General features: G+C 38.9%; 1 protein-coding gene across 1 annotated transcript; it reads left to right on the forward strand.

Moving 5' to 3' along the window:
- Positions 1–1,634: 1,634 nt before the first annotated feature.
- On the forward strand, positions 1,635–17,325 carry LOC134665664 (uncharacterized). The gene is made up of 2 exons (XM_063522601.1): positions 1,635–1,653; positions 16,751–17,325. The coding sequence occupies exons 1-2, from the start codon at positions 1,635–1,637 to the stop codon at positions 17,323–17,325; spliced, it is 594 nt and encodes a 197-aa protein (XP_063378671.1).
- Positions 17,326–24,908: the final 7,583 nt, after the last annotated feature.

Genomic DNA, 24,908 nt, shown 5'->3' on the forward strand with positions numbered 1-24,908 from the left:
ATGAGACAGTTCAGATCTATATTTTTGTACCCATCCTTATCAAACAGAGTAAAGCGTCATATATATTTATCAAGAATAATTTAAAGTAATTGCAAGATATAATTTTTTTACCACCCTATAGGTTCTAGATATTAGCGAGAAGACGAATTAATGGACCGAGCACCATGCCATTTTTATTTTATTTATAAAACAATTTATATTAGAATTATAAACTGTGTAAAGAACTTTTGTTGAATTTTTCTGAAATAAAAGCTTTTTTCAGATGAAAACTTTTATCGAACACCACTTTTCTCATGTAAATAGGTGAAGTTTTATTTATCTATTTATAGAATCGTTGTAGCTAAAATATTTGATAATTTGAAAATAAGTATAGATAGAATATAAAAACTGTTCAAAAATGTCTACTAAATAATTTTCACCTAGACGTACGACTTTCCCTCCAACGCTACTCGTCGCGTTTCGTAAGGAGGGCCATAAATTGAAGGTTAGTTCGTTATTACGTACAACCGCGGCGATAAAACGTTATCACGGAATAACTCTACAATAACTCGTTTCACACATTTCCTAAACTTATCATTTTAAGCAAAACGGTGACAAGTTTGAATTTTATAGCGATTTTTTTTCTTGAAGCAGTTGGTTTGGGAGACGTCTAAATGCAGCTCTGGCTATCTAACTGCGTAAATTTATAGCAGATGCCTTACGTAATAAGTAAAGGTGACAGTTCATTTCCAACGTCAGCAGCACTACCATTCATTTTACTAACTATGGAAATTGACAATAACACCGACGCGTTTGTACTAGTAGTGCAGCTGCGGTCAGAAATGGAATGTTACCCTAGCCTGTGATTTAATACGATTTTTTTTACTTTCAGTTTCATTTCTAATTTAAAATATTAATTTAAAATATCGTTACAAGCATAATCGCTATTAATCCATTTTACAAACGCAACAGTTAGAACTAAAATTCAAACGTAACGGTTTAGTCACATAAAACAATGCCATCCCTGATAAATGATAATGAAGCGGTCTCCATAAAAACTGCCTTCGTCTTTAGAGAAAAGACAAAAGTCTGATGACCTAATAAAGTATTCACAACTTAAACCTATTCTTATTCAACGTAATAGCGAAGTATCCTAAACAGTATGCTAATGAAGACTCGATTAAAAGACATACGATGCTAATACCAAGACTGATGGACGTTATTAATAGGTAAATTGTTAATTAATTAATTAAAATAATTATAAAAAATTAAACACCTCCAACGCAGTATGCCAAAATAATACATTTTATACAAAAAATACCTTACATCATTTTGGAAAAGAGCTGATACTCTTCAAACTGCTGGATCGATTTTAGTCAAACTTGCTTAGCTAATAATAATAAACATCGCAAAGAAACTCGATTTCACGTAAAACAAAAATATATTTTCAGAGTTTAAAGGCCCATTTACACGATACAAGATTCTTGAAAATTCAATACAATAAAATTGAGGCAACAAAAAACTTGCACTATCTAAACATACGTGACATTCTTGTATTCAAGTAGCAACTTGAATTCAATACTGGCTTACATGTAAACGAAGCCTAGTGCAGTTAATTGAATACAAGAATTGCCAATCCATATTTTATTTTCGACATGGATTCCGTACGCGAAGGTGTGTTCCTTGTCACTGCTGTAGTAGCAACTGTGTTACGAGAAAAACGTCAGCACTGCTAGATCCAGTTCCCATTGAATCCTTCACTTTCTTATTTTCAGCTAGATATTGCGTTCTTATGCTCTTAAACTTTCTTCATTATTTCATTGGGACCAAAACCTACTACCCCAAATTCCATAGCAAAATCTACAAGGGCAGCTTCGCGAGCCTCACGGTTTTTATAATTTTTATCCTCTGTATCCCACAAACATTGATGACTTCTATAAATTTCTATGAATTTAATTATCTCCGAACTACCTAATTTAAAATAATTTTGCTCATTTTATCAGTTTTACCACCCATTCAATATTTAATGAAAATCTGCCAATGCAAATCGGTTCAATTCTTGCTTCAATATGGCTTCAATACATCATACTTGATTCAACTTGAAGTTTAGACCTGTCAAGACTTGCATGCAATTATTGCCGTTCAATAAATGTCTTTGGTGTAAACAAAATACGGTCAAGAATATTGCCCATCAAGAATTGTATACAATAATTGCATTCAAGATTTTGGTTATTGCTCATGTATAAACACTTTGATTCAATTCTTGAATTCAATTATTGCACGGCAAAACTTGACTACAATTATTGCCGATTCTTGTACAAGAATCTTGTATCGTGTAAATGGGCCTTTAGAGATAAAAGTTAAACCCCCGTATAACATCCATATCTTCCGACGCAAAACTTCACGCGGCGCGCCATATCTTTTGTTTCCTTCTAATTACGCCCCCTCTTAAGTAAACTTTGTATTGGGCGATTATCTCAAAATTACGAGATGAGTTACTAAACTTATCAATCACAGCATCCTACGTTTAAGATGTCGTGATAACACTCCGTGTAGATAACGATCTGGAACTTGCTCGTTACGCACGCGTGCCTGAAGTTAACCTTTGGTATCCTGCTTGTAATTGGACAGCTGGTGTTTCATCGTCCATCTTCAGGTATCCGACTTTTAGCTGAAGAGATGAAGGCCACTGTTCTAGCGTGATTCTTGATTCTAGACGTTCTAGCCCGCCATTGCGACTGTGATCTTCACGCGATCTCCGACCTAAGAAGCAAGCACTGAAAAAGGAATACATACATTTTATCTTAACTATAATATACGAGTAGGTATATAGTTATATTATTATATCCATCGACACAGGACTGCCAAAACCCAAGCGAATTTGGGCTCACAAAATTAGCCGCATGGATCGTGCCAGTGTTTACCGATTATCCGCGAAGTTACGATGCTCACGCGCACGTAATTAGTACCAACACAACTTTAAAATGTCTTAAGTGTACCTGGATTATTGGTTGTTAGGCTGTTTTGGAAGTAGGCTGAGCAGAGGTCGAAACTAAATGCTTGTCGCAAAAAACCGAAATTGTTCTGTTGCCTTGTGGAGAAGTGTGCCATTTAGGTATTGCTGACCCCAGATTATGGATTTTAATTCCTACTAGAACTATGTAAGTGTATGATTTTTATCAGAATCGTATTCGTCAGGCATCTGATGCTGATTAGATACTAAGATATTATTATATGTTAGTAGCCTGTTGGATCAAAATGATAAAAAGTAATAAGTATAATAATATTCAATCATAGTAATATTTATTCATCGAACATTCTGTTCTTAAGTCTGTGTCGTAGCAGTCGTACCGTCGTTTATGATCTTTTAATTCAGTTGGTTAAAATTTAAAAATTCCGTAATATATTCGGTCAGTCAGTCAGCTGTTACCACTTTTACAGTTCTCATTATGTGGGACTGTATAAAGAGCGTTCAACGTGAAACATGACGCGTCGTATTGTTGCGTGATCGTGTCAGATCGGGCAATGCGTAAAAGTTCAAGTTTATGAATTGTAACACTTATTGTAAGTAGTACAAAACACCATGAATGACGACACTGGCTCGGTTAGACCAATAAAACATTTCGTAAATGTCCGTCGTGATAAATAACATAAAAAACACGCCGCATGCGGTCCGTTGATTTACGACTCCTGCGCCGCCTTGGGGTACACCAGCTTAGCATGGTGCTTGCACTTAGAGACTTGTCTCTAAACACCATGTGGTTGTTCAGCAGGATAGAGTCCGACCGATTCGATTGGACCGGTGTTCCAATAGTAACAAGTTCGGGTCTTGCAGGAGGTGTAAATTTTTCAATTATTCCTTAAGCTTAGGCGATCTTATTCGATTGTTCAAGGACCTACCTGGTTCTGATGGTAAAGATGATGAAGTGGCAATTATAATCGTCATGTCATAAGACCGGGGTAGTAATGTAGACCTCGCGATACGGTTAGTACCTACCTATAACCGACACTAAATGTTTATACGTAGGTATATAATGCTTTTGTAAATCGATTGGGTATTCGCCATGCTAGCGTTATAAGACGAATGTGCATACGCAGAAGAATCAATCGCCTTACGGGTCAATTGAAGGTCGTTGTAATGATCTCGTTGTGCTTAGAAAGCATCGGTTGACTCCAGGCCAAGGGTACTCGCAGCATCATACCTCCATTGATATGCCTCTTAACTCGTTGCCTTTAAGCTTCAAGAATTATAAGGTTATTTTAACTGTCCGGTCCGGTGCTGTTCAGTCGAAATCAGTAGATTACCTGCATTAAATGAAGTCACACATTGCGAGACTTTCCATTTTAATACAAATGAGAAAGTGCCTTAACCTTCCTACATGTTAGATAAATGCAAGTAGGTTTTATGCCTAATATTGTGGAAATCATAAGTATAAAAAAGGTCTTTAAATATTTTAGTAGTTCCGGCATAGTTAAAATTCCAAACAAAAAATGTTTTATTTAGTATCCTTTAAAAATAACTGTTGCTCAGCCAAATAACTTTATATTATAATATTTTAGAAGCGCTACAATAAATTCAACAGTATTTGGTTAGATCGAGTACCTAATAAAGTTGGTCTAACTGTAGATTCTGAATAATAATGTTGTTTATTTTATTTATAAACATGTTTTACAGATATTTATGCTTGATTAGATCATTGGTGAAAAAATGTATTGACATGTTATCACTATAGATGACACTACAAAAGAATCAAGATAATAAATCAAATGATAATGTTATTTAAATATGTAGACGTTAGATGTCAGTCATATGAGTTAGAGATTCACAGTCCGTCTAAACTAATTTTCTATCGACTTGAATAATATAACAAAGTGAGAATGCCAGAATTAGCTTGGTCGGACTATAGATATTTTGCACGTGCCTATAACATTTCACTACATTTGATACAGCTTTATAATGACCTTTCGGAAACAATATGTCTGAATTCCCAGTTGGAATTACTGCAAGTATCATGGGCACCTTTACACCGGCAACGTAGATTTAGCTGTAATAATTTATAGCCCTGTTGTCTTGAACACAGTTTCTATTAAAAACTAAACTGTCTTAATTTTCTGCCTTAAACGTTACGTAGGTATTTATTGTATCATAAAAACATTGCACAACACACAAACATAAACGTGAAGTAAAACCACATCCAAAATCAGACATAGACAACCAAACCGTCAAACAGCACAGTTCACTATGATATACAGTCCATCTAACATAATTAATTGGTCATATCACATAATATCTTTAGCGAATAATGTTTCGTATTATTAATGGGACCATTAGTTTTTTTCTTGTAATAAATTATCGTGATTTAAGTCGGTGTAATGTCTACATTGTAAATAATTGGAAGTATTTTAGTTAATCGAATTATTTTAACGACTTTGAAAGGACACAGAGGTCAAATTGTTTATGTGTGGCGTAATTGTGATGTGAAACATTTCTGATAGGTACTCAGTTTATTAAGATATTTTTTTCAATTAGGTACCACATCGTTGGCAAAATGTCGGCAGATACCCATTAGGTACTTTTTTGTGCACTTATTGAATTTTGTATTTTTGATTGAACAAGCGGGTGTGAAGCGCGAGCTAAGCGTATCCGTTTTAGCTTGGGCAAAACTGTTTTTCTATGTTTGGTTGTTCTTCCTGCAACAACAAGTCTCATTTGTGAACTGATATGCAAAATTTTGGGAACAGATTCGATAATTCTTATTTTATCGATAAGTTTTTGGATTTTTTTCTGTGGAGGGTAAAAAAACACGGCATATGGCTTGTGTGTAACAGTCACCTTAAACGTACCGTTCGGATTAAGACTGCCCCGACAAAGCTGCAACTGCAACTGCTGCAAATATGAAAATGCGAACATCAAAACTGATATTGACATTAAGGACAGCAATGTCGTGACGTGCCGCAATACTGCAGTAACCCTGGTGCAGACATCTGAACGTCACTATAACCCTTTGAACGCGGCAGCGCTGCGCGTCATCGTCAACCTTATCGGAATGCACTAAGGTTGAGATTGGTCTGCAGCCGCGCGCGTCAGTTGACGTCTTTGGCGTCCATCGCCGGCGGGTCGCGTGCCGTGCGCGCATAAACCGATCTGCACGCATGCGCTACACGTTCACACCGCACGCGCAGCCTTACCACTTCTGAGATCTAAGGGCAGAGTTAGAACATCAGGTGATTTGGACTTTTATTACACACAGTCGGTACCTAACGGCTCGGCCACGACATTACGCGACTTGCGACAGCTACATCTGCTGCTGCAAATATGAAAAAGGCACTTGTGTCGCGCTCGAACCTATGGTTATCGCTGCCGCCGTCGCAATTCGCTCAATGTCGTGGCCGAGCCGTAAGTGTTATACTTGTGCGTGGTTTGATTTTTCTGACGTCGATATTTATTAACGCTTCCTACAAGACCATTACTCAGCCGCAACAACTCGTGCCAAACCAAATTGACACGAACACTCATATTGTGATTTTTTTTATTCCAACCTGTGCATGGTCTGTCATCTCTGGCGTCTCTGCCTATTAACGCTTGCTACAAGATCATTACTCAGCCGTAACAACTCGTGCCAAATCGAGACGAACCGGCGTGTGTTTTTCATCTTAGTCACTTTGACTCTACAAATATGTTGATTTTAAGTAAATGCTATTTAATACCAGAGTCTAGTAAATAAATAAGATTGACAGCCTCCATAAACCGCCGCGAAAAATGTCAATTTTATAAGTACAATTATATATTTTTACATTTTAGTTTTTTGATAACTTACCTACACCTGATTTATGGGTGTTTTCTATGTATTTAAGTAGGTATTACTGGGCTATAACCGCAAAAATCGAAGTTCGCAAATTGCGGGGATTTTTCTCTGTCACTCTAATTACGCCTTCGTTGGAGTAAAAGAGAAAGATCCCCGCAATTTGCGAATCTAGGTTTTCGCGGTAGCCGCTCTGTATCTATCTATTATATGAGTAGTTATAAATATATCGTCGTTAAGTACCCCACAACTCATTCTACATTGAGTTTACGTGGGGCTTGGTCGATTTGTGTAAGATGTCCCATAGTTAATTTTTATTTATTTATAATATTTAACCGGTCCTGTTCCTGTTAAACTTAGTTGTATTTGTTAACGTTTGTAATTCCAGTCCAAGTGCCCCAAGGAACCTTCTAATACGTATTGTGTTGTAAGTCATCCAGCACGCGAACTCAAATAACATTCCAATTGCAAACACAAACCAGTAATTAACTGGTGTATGATCTTGCATATTTGATAAGAATTCAAAGGCCAAGTTGTACTAGTTTTTACAGAATTTGATTCGCGTGAACTACGGGAACGCGAAAACTAAAGTTACCGCTTAATAACTTACAGCTGTACTGTCGATGCATTGGGTATAAATTATAGTAACAAACTATAAATTAGCTGGGGAATGCGGGTAACACGCCATTCATAAGGAGAGTACTATTTACAAATGGTTAAGTAAATATTAGTGAACGTCTCCGAAAACAACATTATATGGAGGGCGGTGGAAATAAGGGGTCCATATTGGGTTGCATAATAATTGATTGTCCTAATGTAATGTTACGCATAAAACTCATTTCGCATAATTGTTATTGTGCTGGAAATATTAACATTTCTGAAAAATTATAACACAAACCTAACCTAACCTATTCTATACAACCTATGGTAAATATTTTAGAAAATACTTTCTGTTTCAGCTGGAGAAAAAATATGCGAAAAGAGTTTTATGCGTAACATTACATTATGACAATCAATTATTATGCGACCAGATAGGATCCCGGAAATAAGGCTTGCGTCTTCTAAATCGGTCAAGTGTTGAACCTCGGCTCATCCTATACTATTTTTCACATAGTTGGGTTTGGGTGCAGTGACAGCTGTCATCCTCATCTCCATTCAATTCATAACCTTAAAACGTAAAAATGTATGAAGATGATAGCTGTCACCGAATCCAAACTATGTGAAAAATACTATAATGAGCTTCTCGGAACGTACTCGTATTCACAAAATATGGATAATTTGATGGTTTTTGATTGAAAAAACATTGTTCATTCTGAATTAGTAAGTCAGATAGCAGGTCAAATTCGTAAATTACAAAAATAAAAGACAAGACAAGGTATTAAAATACGACTGAATTTGACGTAGAATACTTAATAACAGATGGGCAGCACCAGCACCTCCACTACCACTTCTACAGTGAGCTGCAAACTCGCACGGACAGTAAATATCATGAATGGAATTCACTCTTAGTGGCCAAGCACTTTTGCAGTTGGATGTACAGTCACCTGCAATAATTAATATATTACTTTTCGAAGGCCGCAAAAATATGTGACACGCGACACGCTCATAAGGCTGTACAAATAAGATCGTGTCAGATAATTTTGCGACCTTCGTTGTGCAATATATTATTGCAGGTGACTGTACGTAGTCGATCTGCACGATCGTTAGGAACATGCTGTTTCTTTAGAACTAGGAGTCTGATGTCTACTGAGTCTAAAGACACGCTTTTCAGATAAAATCTCTGCTAACAAAGTTATAACTCTATCATTCCTAAATTCGGAGATCGCAGATCAATCAAGTAATCACAGCATCCTTGGCGCGTGACCTTCAGGCTAGAAATCTCCTCGGATAGCAATTATACCCATGCGTGTAATTGTGGGCGATTAGCTGGAGATGTGCGCGGGGGGAATCGTAATAACGGTTATTTGGAAAAAATGGATTGCTCTTTGGCAGTTTATTTGTGATTTTTAGGATTCCGTACCCAAAGGGTATAAACGGGACCCTATTACTAAGTCCACTGTCCGTCTACCTGTCAACAGGCTATCTCATGAACTTGATAGTTAGACAGTTGAAATTTTCACAGATGATGTATGTCTGTTGCCGCTATACTCGTAACAACAAATACTAAAAAGTACGGAACCCTCGGTGGGCGAAAGAATATTTTTATATACAATATAAAATAATGAAAGATTGCGTAGCATACAAGTACTGACATTTTATTTGACTATAATAATATGAGTCATATGACGTAGGTACGCCCATTATTGACGTATGTAAGCTGCGTGAAGCGACACTAAATAAAATCTAGTTAGATTTTAACAAATCAAAAGCTGTGCCGATATTCTTCAGTTGTAATTGAAATGAACATAAGTTAATCAAGTTATTTTTCAGCTAACTTTTTCTCGTGATCATGGTGTAGGATTAAAACCGATGGTATTTTTTGACATTCATAAGTGTCTTACCTAAATTAAAGAATAAAGACTTTTACTTTCACTTCGATTTCTTACCTACACAAGAATTGGATCACATTTAAATGTCATGCTGATGATGGACCCTGTTACGAAAACCTGATATTAAAATCCTGTAAACCCCTAATGATATTTGCATGACAGTGTCGTATTATACGAAATTATACAAAACCTGGAACCATAGCGTGAGCATAAGCACGAGGCTGCAGGCAGGGATCAATCCCGAGGGACCTGGAGTTTTGCAACTATTTGGGAAACGCATACAAAGACTAACTAAATGTAGAATGGTAGTGTCGTACGAGTATTTTAGAAAATTATGTAAAACCTTGAACAATAGCGTGAGCTTCAGGCAAGGATCAATCTCGGAGCCGTCCAGGAGTTTTGCAACTATTTGGGAACTGCGGGCAAAATTAACTATAGGTAGAATGTGTAAATAATGTCATGAAGATATTATTATCATAATCAGTTAAGGAGAAACTTCTAAATGAGGATAATTGCGAAAATGGTAAATATCTATTTATCTAGGTACTAAACTAGAAGCCCTTTCTACTGTAGGAGCAGTAAGCAAGATCTGATGCCTTGGCAAGTGCATGTTGTATGAAATGATCCTGTTTTAAAGCTATTTGTTATAACGCTAGAGATTAATATCAAAAGCCATGTTTTAAAGTTCAAAAACAAATGAGTTTGTTGCCGTCCATAGACAACAGTCTACAGTGTTATATTCTCTGGGACCGCTCGCGTGCTCACGCGCCGCTAATCGTTCGCGAATATGATCGGCATTCGAGAAATTTCGATTCACCTCCGATGCACTTATTAAGTTCGGTTGCATGCTCCCTTTCATGTCAGAATCATCTTACCTTCAAACAGTCTTATATCCTCTTACTCTGACTGATTTATATGACATTTTCGAATTAGAGATAGTTGCCCATTATCTGACCTAAGTTATGGCTTGCGGCACAGAAATAAACAAATGCCGATCGAATTATTGTTTTCGGATACCAATCTAGAAATGTTGGGGATTCATAGATTTGTGTTAACGGTGAAAAATATTGTCTATTTAGATTGTGAGGTCATGGTGATTAAAAATATAGTTGTCATAAATTCATCGGCACTTACTACAATTAAATCGACCATTCCTACAAGTACCTACCTAGTCATGACAGACAGGTACCAGTCCATAAACGTCATTCGGTAGTCGTGATCGTTGTGATCAACGGTCGATTGCAATCTCTTCCGCGTCTACACTACAGCACGACTCACACGTGCTACACTTCTTTTTTACCCGATCATCGAACAATTACCTTCATAACATCCTATCTTAATCATACAACAACTTGGAATATAAACTGTTATAGCTTGTGTTAAGATTAAAATTTGAATGAAGGTTTGAACAAAATTGGTGATTGTGATGTTTAATTGGATGGCATTGAAATAACTGACCAATTATAAAATGAATCCTTTTAATAAACAATCAATTTTAAACTATTTAAAAAGACAACAAAGTTCAGTTTTCTTTGCAGGGATCGATAGACTCATTTACCTTGATAGAAACTATTTTAATTATTAATAGTGGAATTGTGGAGTTTTTGGAGTGAATAAACAAGTGGCGTTATTTTTAACGGGATTTATGTTATTGTTGACTCCATTCGAGATGGTTTAGATTTTATTCAAAATTGTTGACGTGTTTCTTATCAAAATTATCCGATTGTTCATTAATATTCGTGTAAATTTCTATTTATTTGACTTTTTAAGTAATTTATTACATTAAATTATGATTACTAATGGCTCTTGTTATTAGTTGCTAAAATGTTTAACACGAAAAAATACTTTCCTTCGACAGGTATTCATTTAATGTTTATGTTGTGTCGAATGTTATCAAAACTTTTACAAATTGTATTAAGGCGAAAGTTCAACATTTAATAGTTTATAATTAACTAAAAACGTGATCAATTGAAGAAAAAATCTAACGAATTATTAGTGAAAGTCCAAAACCATTTATATACACTTAATTGATGTTATTAACATACAAATATATATGCACGAACACAATGTAAATTTATTAATAAACATTTATTCACTCTAGATATGTTTTGCTTACAAAGAGACTGTTAATATGAGTTTGATTGGGCGCGAACAGTATATTAATTTTAATTAATTAATTAACATCTTAATCTGTGGTCATTGTCATGATTTATGGGGGATCCATTCAAATGGGGCATCTGCATAATGACCTGGTTGATGATTGTATGTATGTAGGTACCTTCTCGTAGATCAATGGGAATATCATTCATTACAACTCTTGTGAATGATAATCATATTGAAAATAAAGTCACACCTGTACTAGCCTAATATATACAATACAAAAAGTTTATTGATAACAATGTCATTATTGATTAGTAAGCTTAAGCTTTTTTGTTTGACTGTACTTTTCTTTCTACTCGTCGAGAAAATTATAACAAACTTAAAACAATTAGGATAGGGATTACGTCCGTGGTGATCCAGCGTGGAAATGCTGCGAGCATCATGGGCACCTTTGCACCGGGAACGGCAGGGAGCGGTTTGTTTTCTTAAATTTATAGTTTTAATCTTTATATGTGCTAGTTGTAATTTGTATTCCTATTAAGATAATTAAGTATATTATTTTGAGTTCCTATAAAAAATAAAAATAAAATATCTTTATCTTGTATCCTCCTGTCTCCATGGGGTACCATAATATTGCATTGTTAGTACCTATTGTTACCCAACTCGCGTATGAAGGTGAAGTTTCAGCTCAACAGATTAATGGGAAGACTGGTCTAATTTAGTTTGCATGGTTTGACCAGGTCATATATACGTACCAACAAACACAAGTTAAATAAAAACTTTTAAATGTAAAACAGAACGGAACCTAGGAAAAAAGGCGTAAAATCTCACTGTATTTTACTACATAGCCTAGGTAGATACTTCACATGCGCAAGAGTGGAGGAAACGTCGCACGCGCACCGGCCTTGGCGCATCGCATAAAGCACTCGCTGTCAGCTGGAATTTATCGATATCCGGGAAACATAAATCCTGCGTGTTTACTTGAGGTCTAGTTTGTCGTGCTAAACGGTTATGTAATGGTTGGAAATACTGATATTATCTAGGACAAATACGAGCTTAATAAATAGACCCCAAGACCTTATTAGCCGGTATTTAGATTTACAATTTATCAGTTTAATCACGTCATGTTGTATCACAGGAATATCATCTAGGTATGTAACAGGCGTATTTGAATTTAATTACTCGATCTGTTTCTAATATAATTCTGACCTGTCAGTGTCAAATGTGACGTTTTTTGTTGAAGAAATATCACTTTGGACACTGACAAATCAGCGCATCGGAAACAGTTCGATTAAGTACTTTAATGAAGCTGAAATTGACATCCAAATCTTACCGTAAATCGTCATGTGTGCTGTCATTTTAATGCAGTTGTAATTTCTTTAGGTTTCCATATTGTGACGTGAAGCTTTTACAAGGCGAACGATATGTAAAACATCTACAAGAAGGTCCGATGCTGGCGACGCATTTACTATAGTCAAAGCCTGACCAGGAATATTATGATCACGCACCATGTTGCGGAATTTCACTGGAACTAATTTTTTCATACTAGGTACCTAATATACTTAACTGTCACCCTATACATGAGAACAACAGCGCCCTCTTGACAATGATCATATAACCTACTCATATTACTGGTCAGGGGTAATTAGGTATTAATAATTAGTAGCGTCAGTACGTCGCCAGTATTTGAACTATTAATATTTCAAATACGGCTTTTCTTGTAGATTTTTATAGGAATTCCTTAATGATAGATTTATTTTATAGATATTAGAATTGAATTTCTCAATACGAGTAAATATGTCAACTATGAAGACAACTGCAATGCGTGTAGTGACAAGATTTATTTATACTAGAAATATCTCTGGATTTATGAAGGCAATTGTCATCAATCAAGACATACTTATTTATTTATATAAATATTGCGCATTACGCATTACGCATGGAAGCGTTGGTAGCCTGGCAGTATCGGTAGAGCGTGGCTCTCAATCTGGAGGTCGTGATTTCACACCTCGGCTCGTTGGAAGATAAATATACACGAAATATCATTATTTTAATATTCACCAGTCCCTGTCCGGTAAAGGAAAACATTTGTTGGGAGGTCAGATGGCAGTTGCTTTCGTATAAACTAGAGCCTACGTCAAATTATGAGATTAGTCGCAATGCGGACTTCAGGTTCCCATAATCCATGGCATTATTTAGCAGTCAATCGTTTCTTCCGTATAACCCTTCGACTAAATCACTGGTTTTACAACCAACAGCCAAAAACTGAAACTAAACATCTCCTACAATTTGGCCTTATCCACGATTACTTCAGGCATTCCGAAAAATGCCTACGATTTGTAGCTAACATCCCGGGTATCTTGAACCTTACGTGGTGGTGATAAGGGTGCTAATCGAGCGGGGATGATATAAAAGTCTGCTGATTGCCTGCTTCGATCTGACATCGATCCGAGTAATGTGCGAGACGATTTAAAAGGCGGGAGGTAGCGGGTCTTCAATATAAGATAGCAAAATAAAAGACAACACTACAAAACAGGATTGATTCGCTGATTATCACTGAAGACCTAATTTAATTGAATAATAATAAAAAATAAAAAAGTGCCGAGTGCCAATAAACAAATTAGATTAGACATTTTGATTTTCGATGTTCTGTCTTTAGGAATTTCGTACCTACCTAGGATATTTGATTTTAGAAATTATACTACATCATCTTAACGCATCTGCAGATGCCTTGCGATAAGATATCGCATGATACCAAAATATATCACAGCTTCGTGTGTGGACTCTCGGCGCGATTCGGGAAATGAATTAGAGATTCACTAGATATGAAATAGTAAAGATATGTGACGTTCCACGGCAAAAGGTACCTTATGGCGGTTGGCGCTTACGCTATTTAATTAACGCCGCACCAATATTCAGCCGGGGTAATGGTACCTTTTTCCGTGGAACGTCACAGTCATATCTTTACTATTTCATATCTAGTGCATCTCTAATTCATTTCCTGAATCGCGCCGTCTGTCAGAAAATATAATGTAAAAGATATCGGCAAATACCGTTCTTATAGTAGCTGCCGATATACGAGTATTACCGCTCCCTCTGTGATGGGCTTTACGCTTGTCGCTTGCGTCAGGCGTATCGCAGCGTAATGGGGTGAGCGATTGCGCGCGTTACGCATGCAGCGCACGTAGCGGGAGAATTACGCTCCCGCAGGACGGGATTCGGTCAATCGATGCGTCTTAGCCACGAGCTACACAAACCTGGGTAACCTATTTATTTATTTATTTGATTACCTATATTTAGGTACTTGAATAGGTTAGACCCCCTATAAGGCCCACTTGCACCATTCCACTAACCCGGGATTAAGTGGTTAAACCGTTAACCTAGTGTCAAATTGTACTGGTAACCATTGACACGCCAGGTTTAACCGGTTAACTCCGGGTTAGTGGAATGGTGCAAGTGGCACTAAGAGTGATTTGCAAAGAAAATTTTATTCCTTACGGACCTATAAGTCTAAAGTAACTAAATTGATTCCATTGTGTTACGACAGTTAAAGCCATTTCTAATTTAAGTTAGATGCATGAACATGAAAGTGTATGCTATAGACTTCATATGTGTATGAATTAAGTACAATTATTAACCTCTCGTGTGCCGTGATTTTTTTTAACCGACTTCCAAATCCCAAAGGAGGAGGTTATCAATTCGGTTGTATGTTTTTTATTTTTTTTATTTTTTTTATTTTTTTTATTTTTTATGTTTGTTACTTCATATCTCCGTCATTACTGGACCGATTTTGAAAATTATTTTTTTGATTGAATGTATATGCATACAGATTGGTCCCGTTTCTGTCAAAACCCAGTTCTGATGATGGGTTCCATGAGGAATCGAGGGAACTCCTCAAATGTTAAAGGCATACATATAGTGATTTTTGGGTTTTTATCATCAAATCAAGCATATACATCCAAAAGAGTGACATTTGATGATGATCAGAACGGAACTCCTCAACCACGCATAGTTCACGGTTTGCGATTTGTCCTCTTCGTTATGTTTGTTAAGCAAGTTCAGTTTTTAATGCACATTTTTGTCAAGCTCGAGTTCTGATGATGGGATCCATGAGGAATCGAGAGAACTCCTGAAATCTTAAAGGCATGCGTATAGAGATTTTTGTATTTACATCAGAAAATTAAGCATTTTCATTAAAAACTGTCGCATTTGATGAAGTGGAACTGCTGATGATGATCAGAACAGAACTCTTCAACGACGCATAGTTCACGTTTCGAGATTTTTCCTCTTCGTTATGTTTGTTAAGCAAGTTAAGTTTTTAATGCACATTTTTGTCAAGCTCGAGTTCTGATGATGGGATCCATAAGGAATCGATGGAACTCCTCAAATATTAAAGGCATGCGTATAGAGATTTTTGTATTTACATCAGAAAATTAAGCATTTTCATTAAAAACTGTCGCATTTGATGAAGTGGAACTGCTGATGATGATCAGAACAGAACTCTTCAACGACGCATAGTTCACGTTTCGAGATTTTTCCTCTTCGTTATGTTTGTTAAGCAAGTTAAGTTTTTAATGCACATTTTTGTCAAGCTCGAGTTCTGATGATGGGATCCATAAGGAATCGAGGGAACTCCTCAAATATTAAAGGCATGCGTATAGAGATTTTTGTATTTACATCAGAAAATTAAGCATTTTCATTAAAAACTGTCGCATTTGACGAAGTGGAACTGCTGATGATGATCAGAACAGAACTCTTCAACGACGCATAGTTCACGTTTGGCGATTTTTCCTCTTCGTTATGTTTGTTAAGCAAGTTAAGTTTTTAAGCCACATTTTTGTCAAGCTCGAGTTCTGATGATGGGATCCATAAGGAATCGAGGGAACTCCTCAAATATTAAAGGCATACGCATAGATTTTTTTGTATTTTCATCATAAAATCAAGCATTTACATTAAAAACTGTCGCATTTGATGAAATGGAACTGCTGATGATGACCAGAATAGAACTCTTCAACAACGCATAGTACACATTTGGTGATTACGAATTTCGATTTTGACTTGGACTGGGTCCCGGACTCGGACCCAGAACCGGACTCATACCCGGATCCGGTTCGGACCCGGACCCGGACCTGGACTCGAACCCGGGCTCGGACCCGGACTCGGACCCGGACTCAGACCCGGACTCGGACCCGGACCTTGACCCGGAAAACCCCTAGGATACCTTAACTAAATAAACCACTATGATTACCTACCATAAAATGTGTAAGTATATAAGTATGATGATGCCAATCTTACTAGCCCCTCCCGCTTAAACCCCCGTACACCGCACCGCATGGGCCGTTAAGTGGGTTAGGTTAGGTTTGAACTGCGATCGCGGAGAGGCGCGAGCCCGGGGTGACCCGAAAGCACCTCAGGAGGTGGCGAAGCGGCGCACCGAGCTGCTAAAAGACGCGACGGAGATATGGGTGCAGCGGCTCGAACGGCCGAGGGCTGGCACCCGCACTGTAGAGGCGGTGCGCCCTGTCCTTCGGGACTGGGTTGAAAGACGCTCCGGTGTCCTTACTTTCAGACTAACGCAGGTACTGTCGGGGCATGGCTGCTTCGGCAGCTACCTGCACAAGGTTGCCCAGAGGGAACCGACACCGGAGTGTCACCAATGCGGAGCCGACGTAGACTCGGCCCAACACACACTGGCTGAGTGCCCAGTTTTTGGCGAGGAACGGGAGGCGTTGGTCGCCCAGGTAGGTCAAGACCTTTCGCTGCCAGCCGTAGTTCAGGCCATGCTGGGCAGCGAAAGTGCGTGGGAGACTGTGCTCACGTTCTGCGAGCACGTCATGGGAGACAAGGAGGCGGCCGAGCGCGAACGGGAAGTCCGGGCCGAGGCTGACCCAATGCGCCGCCGCCGCATAGGCCGCAGACGTGCCGCTCACGAGCGGAACCTGCCGCCCGGATGAGAGCCAGCGGGCGGCGGACATGGGGGCGTCCCCGCCCATGACGCTGGCTCCCGAGATGGTATGCGCAACCTCGTGTTCCGGAAGCGCTTCCACAGGGAAGATCACTAAAAAAAAATAGGGGTATGGATCCTAGTCAGGATAGCCGCTGCGGGGTCGCGGACGCATTGCGCGAGCTTCCCCGTAACCCCGCAACCATAGCGGCGAGAGGACACCATGGGGTTTAGTGGGTAGTGGGGCCTCTTTACAGCCCTGAGTCCCACATAATCGTCCGGGTTTCTCCCAGGCCCGGCGGTATGCGTAGACGCATTCCCCATGTAAAAAAAAAAAAAAGGTTTGAACTGCGATCCTCACAGAACTGAACTGCTATCAGAGAAGTGGGTTAGGTTAGGCTAGAACTACGACCCTTACAGAAGCGAAATGCTAGTAAAAAAGTGGTTGGTTTTACCTCCTTTTCTACATAGTGTACCATCTACAATAATCTTTCACCGGCCCCCATAGAAGTCGGTTTTTTTTTCTTAAAAATTATTTCTAATATTTTCCTCGTACGCGGATCCGCGCTCGCCCATACGAGGGCTTTATACAGTAAATATAATACAATTTATATAGTTAATTCTGGTAACAGAAATGAATCAATTAAGTTAAGACTAAATCACAGCTTCCTAACTGCGCTTAATCACGTACAATTTATTTGCATTTCACTCATAAAATAAATATTAATAGCAAAATGATAAATAGCATTGACTTTGTTTTGTTTTGATTCAGTCAATTTCCAACAACAAGGTTCACCAAAATATTAATTTTGTTAAAAACAAACGATTTAGGAAACACTAAAAAAGTACTACAGTGCAGGCTGAACAATTTAGAAAGCTATTTGGCGCCGACGCAAAAACATTTATGTCGTACAGATATTGGAAAGAAGAATCTATTATTGCCACTATACAGTGGTTTATCGACAAATTTCCATACTCTAATAATGAATATGTAGGTCACACTGAACTTGCAGTATGGGACCAACTCAAAATTACGAAAAAAGTGCTTGATCGTTAGAAACAATCGAAACTCAATTCATAAAACTCTATGGCAGCTACTTGTTATAGGATTTTGGGATATTAGGTCCTATAGTAACGTTTACTATAAATAGGACCTAGAGTTAAACCAAGCTAAGTTGGCAGCAATTTTGATAGCCCAGACTGTGCATTTGTTATTTTAACCGTCAAACTTCTATGAAAGTATGACGTTTGACGTGTAACGTTTTAGTGTGACCTAGTAGACTGGGCTATCAAAATCACTGCTTTAGCTTGGTGTGGTGTTACACCTAAGTATGATTTACATTAACGAATCTCAATTTATGACTCGAAATTGAAAAACATCCTGAATTAATATGATGACACGTTTTCTATTTTAAAACAATCCAAAATGTAAAACATAAGACATAATCACAATGTCCCTGACAACCGTTCACCCGCAGAAAAATCAATTCCAATTTTAAAACCCAAACCATGTAGCCGTAACCAGTCAGAAACGAAACTGTCGTAACCCAAAAAAATATATTTTTGAGCCCCCTTCTAATGCGCGCGCGGCGTACGTGCGTGACAATCACGCTTTATTGCGGGCGAAGGGAATTGAATGGATCTCCGTGCGTTTTTGATCTGATTAAGGTTATGCTGTTTTATGCGTCGGGCGTCTGTTTTAGTACCTATGTTAGGAAATTGTATAGAAAAAAAAATAGTTTGATCGTACCGTGGTGTGAAGATCAAACATAATAATTATCAGTTTTTAAATTATTTCATGCTTAAGATAATGTGTTCAAAACAGTAACAGAAAAAACAATAGACAAAAATTACTCATTATTTAGACAAGAATGAAAAGTTTCTGTGCGTAAGCGCAAGTTTATATAATGTTAAACATAATTTTAAAATACCTACGACAGTAATAGTGCGATTTTACGTTTTTGTTTAAGTATAGATATAACATGTCACCGATAAGTCAACATAGCTGCCAAAATATTAAAAAACTCCTCCAACTTCGGCCCAGGAGGGTCCCCTCACGTCCCGACTCTAACTATATTTCCTTTTAAATGCGAACCGTTATTTTTTTGACAGCCTACGGTTCCGTACACGGCCCTAATAACATCTTATTTTCTTGTTATGGACGAGGATTCATGTTGTGGAAGATATTATTAAAAAGTGGTCAGTGAAATGTGGGGTTTTTAAGATATTACGTTTTGCTATGGGGCTTAGTTGGTGTATGGGAAATTTTAATGCCTTATAAAATATCTATACTTATACATACTGACTTTAAGTTGTAAGTTTTTGCTTCACTTTCCTTTGGTTTTGTCTCATAAAGGTCAGAAATTAAAGATCAATATGTTCCCTATACTTTTGAGTAGGCAATGTGTGTCTAAATTAATTGATTGTCCAAACTTTAACTAAGTAAACCTGTAAATTACTTTTTCATTCGCTTTTAAAGTTGTAGTTGTATACCTACTTGGTTTTTCAAAAATAAGTAAATTTAATAAAATATATTATTGTATATAACATTATGAATGTATCTAATAGACAGCGACTCCCAGAAGTCATGTTTGCTTTTCTCCAAATTCTTCTTCTCTCGTGTCGAGGTTCCTCTTAAATTTAAACAGTGGATGCCCAGAAAGCAGCGGTGCTGACAGCCCTGACCGTCGCGTCCCTCAGGTCAGATTCCGAGCAGGAGTACGGGCACGCGGGGCACGCCAGCAGGTGCGCCATAGTTTGCGGTGCTGTGTTGCAGGTGCAATGAGTCGAATGGCCGCGAAGCAGTCCCCAAACGGCCATGTTTTGTTTACAACGGCCAACCTGGGACCTGAGCCTGTTCAGCGCCTTCCAGATGGGCCATGGTTCCTTGTGGCCGGGTGGTAGTTGTTCTGACACTGGTACATATATGTCTGGTGGCGGGCACCGGCTCCGCCAAAGTGAACATCGAGCGTCGGAGTGTTCGCCCAGCAGGGGGCTGGTACACCTGACAAAACTTTTGCGGCTTTTAAGGCGGCCAGGCGGCGGGTTATGGCCGTGGAGCGGATGGCGTGGGTCAGTCTGTTGTTTCCGCATTTCGATAGCACATGCCACCTCTCTGCGAATGTCTGGTGGGGCCACACCCGCAAGCGGGTACAACTTGTTGAGCGGGGTCGGCTGTAGGCACCCAGTTATGGTGCGGCAGGTATCGTTGAGTGCGGCGGTTACCAGGCCTGCGTGTGCGGACCGGTGCCAGACTGGACAAGCAAACTCACCGACAGAAAAACATAGTGCCAGTCCAGTGGTGCGCACAGTATGTGCAGTCGCACCCCAACTTGTAGATGTCAGCCTCCGCAGCAGGTTATTACGCGCGCTGACCTTCATACGGGTGTTGGCACAATGGTTCTTAAAAGTCAGTGCCCTATCTAGCGTAATTCCCAGGTACCTTGGTTGGGAGCAATGCTCTATTGCCTCTCCGTCCCACATTACAATTAGGGGCCTGTGCGCTTGTTTATTGCGAAGATGAAATGCGCAGGTCTGCGTTTTACTCGGATTCGGCCGAAGGCAATTGGCCTTATAATATGTCCCGAGCTGTTCCAGCCCTTCCGACAAGATCTCCTCGATCCTTTCAAACGATTGGCACTGTGCTGCTAGGGCCAGATCATCAGCATATAGAAATCGCTTTGTTTCTGGCGGGCAGGGCTGGTCGTTTGTATAGATGTTGAAGAGGGTCGGAGCCAGTACGCTTCCTTGGGGGAGACCATTTTTTTGCCGTCGCCACCGACTCTTTTCCGCATTGAGTTGGACCTGAAAGCAGCGGTTACGAAGCAGCTCACTGAGAATCCTGACAAAACCGCTGTCCCGCGTGATGCTAGCAACTTTATGTAGCAGGATCCTGATGTTGACAGTGTCATAAGCCGCTGATAGGTCAACAAACGCGACTCCAGTAACCATGCCGAGTTCAAAACCATCCTCGATGTGCTGCGTTAGCTTTAGTGTCTGGCTTGTGCATGACTTTCCAGCTCGGAATCCCGCTTGTTCTGGTATAAGCTGAGGCTCTACAACGTGTATTTAGCAGCAAACGCTCAAACAGCTTGTATGTATGGCACAGCAAAGAGATAGGGCGGTAGCTTTTGGCGTTATCGGGGGATTTTCCTGGCTTCAGCAGCGCGACTACCTTAGATTTCCTCCATGCTTTTGGTATGTTGAGCGTTATCAGGCAGCTGTTGAAGAGGTTGAGAAGCCATGACATTGCCGCCGGACCGAGGTGTTTGATTTGCTCCACCGTGAGGTCATCCACTCCCGACGCTTTCCCATTTTTCAGGTTTTTAACCGCAGTGGAAAGTTCGCTTAGCGAGAATGGCCTACTTAAAGCGTTGTTGTCTTCCTGGTCTTCTGGAATAGGAGGAGGTCGAGGTATTATTCGGTGGGGTGGTTTTCCGTTCAGCAGCAGCTGGCTCGCAATTTGGTTGGCCTTGATTAGTCCTGGGCGCACTGCAGTAGGCGCGTCACCGGTGAGTTTGTGCAGGGTTGACCAAGCTTTTTTACTGTTGTGCGTCATGTCGATGTTGGCAACAGTATCTTCCCATTTTTTCTGCGCGACTTGGCTATTTCTTCCATTAGTTGCATGCCTGTCTGTATGGTTTCAGCAGAGAAGGGATCATTTGCGAATTGGGCTTCGTACTCATGCAGCAGCTTTGTCGTCGTTGAACTTAGGCCAGGGATATAGTTAGCCCGGCAACCTCTGGGTATCGATCGACATGACACTCTTCGCACAATGTCCATAAACGTGTCATAGTTTTCAGCTAGAGGTGGCAGGGAGCCGAGCTTCTCGTCGATGCTTCGAGAGTATTTGTCCCAATCTGCTTTTTCGAAGTTGAAACGACGACGGAATGGGACAGTGATAGGCTGCACGACAGCCTGCACTCGGCACATTATGGGCCTGTGTTGTGTGTGTGTGTTCTCCAAATTAAGATGATAATACACAAACCTCATAACGAAGAAATATCCTAAACCATATCCACAAATAAGCGCAACCCCAATACATCCAATACACCAAAACACACAAATTATGCATGGCGCCGACCTAATACCATTTAATACCACTATTTAGATCAACCAATCGTACGGATACCCAGTTTTTTCCCAAGTACGTGAAATATAGGAACGCCGCAAAAAGAGCTTTGGCTCGTAAAACGAACTTCGTAGTGAAACTGGTGTAATATTTGGAAAGTCATATACTTATAGGCTTTTTTGATTCTGAGCTATAATAGCGAGATGTAGAAAGCGATGTAACGATCGATTCACATCAATAAGTCAAGATTATATTGCATCCATCGATGTACGATATCGTAGGCGATTTTTCCATAACATGTGAAATTGATTTTAAATCCCAAAGGTTTAATAACTTACTGTGATTAATTTTCTGTGTGAGATTGGAATGTCTAGTATTCAAATTAGCAAAAACCTATAATCACTCACTTGTTTATTTTAGGTAAGTACATAGAATTTCCATGCAAAGTGATTTGTTTTCACTACTCTAGAGCAGCAATGATATATGAATAGCAACACTTATACACTTATTAGCAAATGTTTATTGCAAATTAACCACAAAATTATCTTAAAATTAAATTATCTTTCCTATTGAAATATAAACTTTTAAGTATAATTTACTTTTCGCGTTTGTCTTTTGTAAACCTCATACAATAAATGGATTTAAAGCCTAATTTTCTTACAGGTATGTTCAAACCAACTTCTTAACGATCTATCAAAGAATCAGAAACAAGGGTAGGTTCCCGGACAGGACAGGTTAGATCGTAATAGTAATTTACGCCCCCGACCCGGGTATACCCTGGCACAATATATTTATGAACAGTACAATGACACTGTACGAAAGGAAACTTAAATTTGGAGCAGTCTAAATGGCGAAATGGCTTTATTTTACAGATGATATAAGCTAAAATGTTGTACTTCGCCAAATGATAAAACTGTTTTACAACCGAAATACATAGCACTAGTAACTAAATATAAAAATATGTACAGTCAGCATGAAAAGTAGTGGATCAGACTACGCGCCAAAAGTAACTTCCATTCTTTAATAGCTCAACAAAAAGGGACATGTATCTATCTATATGTAGAACAATTAGACTATAGCAAGCACTTCCTTATTTCGAATTATTTATTATTTATTATTATTTCTTATGTTGTACATGTATAACGACCATGTTTTTGTTAGGATGTACATTGTAATAGTACATTATACAACAAGGGCATAAAGTAACACATTTAATCATAGACAATTAATCGCTCCAAGTGTAAGCGAGGACTATAAAATATTTATGGTTATTTTACCATATTTATTCAGGACTAAAATGTTTGTAATTTATTTTATACACTAAAACAACTTTATGCCTCGTACACACGACTTTAACACCAACTTTACGAGCATTAGAAGTGATAAGTCAACGTACTGCCGATAACTGTGCTGTAAAACAGTAACCACGGATTACCGCTACGTTCCCCAACATACGATATTATTTGCGATATATCTGTTGTCTTTACTGAGGGCTGATTGTGTTTTACGGCTGCTCTAGTGATTGGTGGGTTCATATTTTATGAGTAGATATAATTCTGATTTGTGGGAATCGGCGTTACACTTACTTTCTTCCAATTGTTTTTATGAAATAAATATGAATAATAGGTACTTATTGTTGCGTCCTCAAATTCGTTGTTACGAGTCATCAAAAGGACTGCAGGTAAGAAGTGGCTCCAGGTTGCACAGAACCATGACTGCAATGGCGTAAAACAATGGTTAAAATGAAGGAGGCCTGCCCCGAAGGGTAGAAAAGGGTTAAAGAGAGAGAGAGAGAGAGAGAGAAAATAGGTACTTACTCGTCGGCGTCGTCGTCGGCTGCATAAGTACCTAATACTGCAAGAGTAATGCAGCTGCAGTTGACATAACGAATGGCACCTTAATATTGCAGTCGTCACTTGAATGTCATCTTTACGAGTACCTTCGCAACGCAAGCGATGGTCTGCGAAAGTACCTAAAGGCCCCTGCACATATTGGGCCAACATAGGCCAGTCTAAGGGATGCAGCTATGCGGTAGAATGAGATAGCAATTCGCTTGCTCCCTCTAACGCATTTATAAATGCGTCCCTTAGATTGGCCTACGTTGGCCCAATATGTACAGGGGCCTTAAGCCATAGCCGTGTTGCATGCCGTGTGTATCGGCCTTTAGGCCACAGTAGGTAGTACCTAGTTTACAAAGTGGTGTAGTAATTAGTTGGCAGCAGTTATCAGCTGTCGATAGCTGGCATCAATCAGATGTCTGATTATATCAAGGCTGGTTTATAAATAGGCTGTGGTTCAGTGCCTACGCGAGTGTAGGTGTTTTGGTCCAACCACTATATCATGATCTTGACACCTTGTTATCTACATCTTAGGCCAAAATAATAGAAAAAATGAAAACTGTGTACATGGAAAAACATCTTTTTCGCTATCTGGACATATAATGCCACTCTAACTAGTTATTAATGTAAAACATGGAAGATATTACGATTAAGTAGTTGAAACCTGAAGTCGAAATTGCCCCC

This window comes from Cydia fagiglandana, chromosome 7 (assembly GCF_963556715.1).
Source record: "Cydia fagiglandana chromosome 7, ilCydFagi1.1, whole genome shotgun sequence".
Taxonomy (NCBI): Eukaryota; Metazoa; Arthropoda; class Insecta; order Lepidoptera; family Tortricidae; genus Cydia; species Cydia fagiglandana.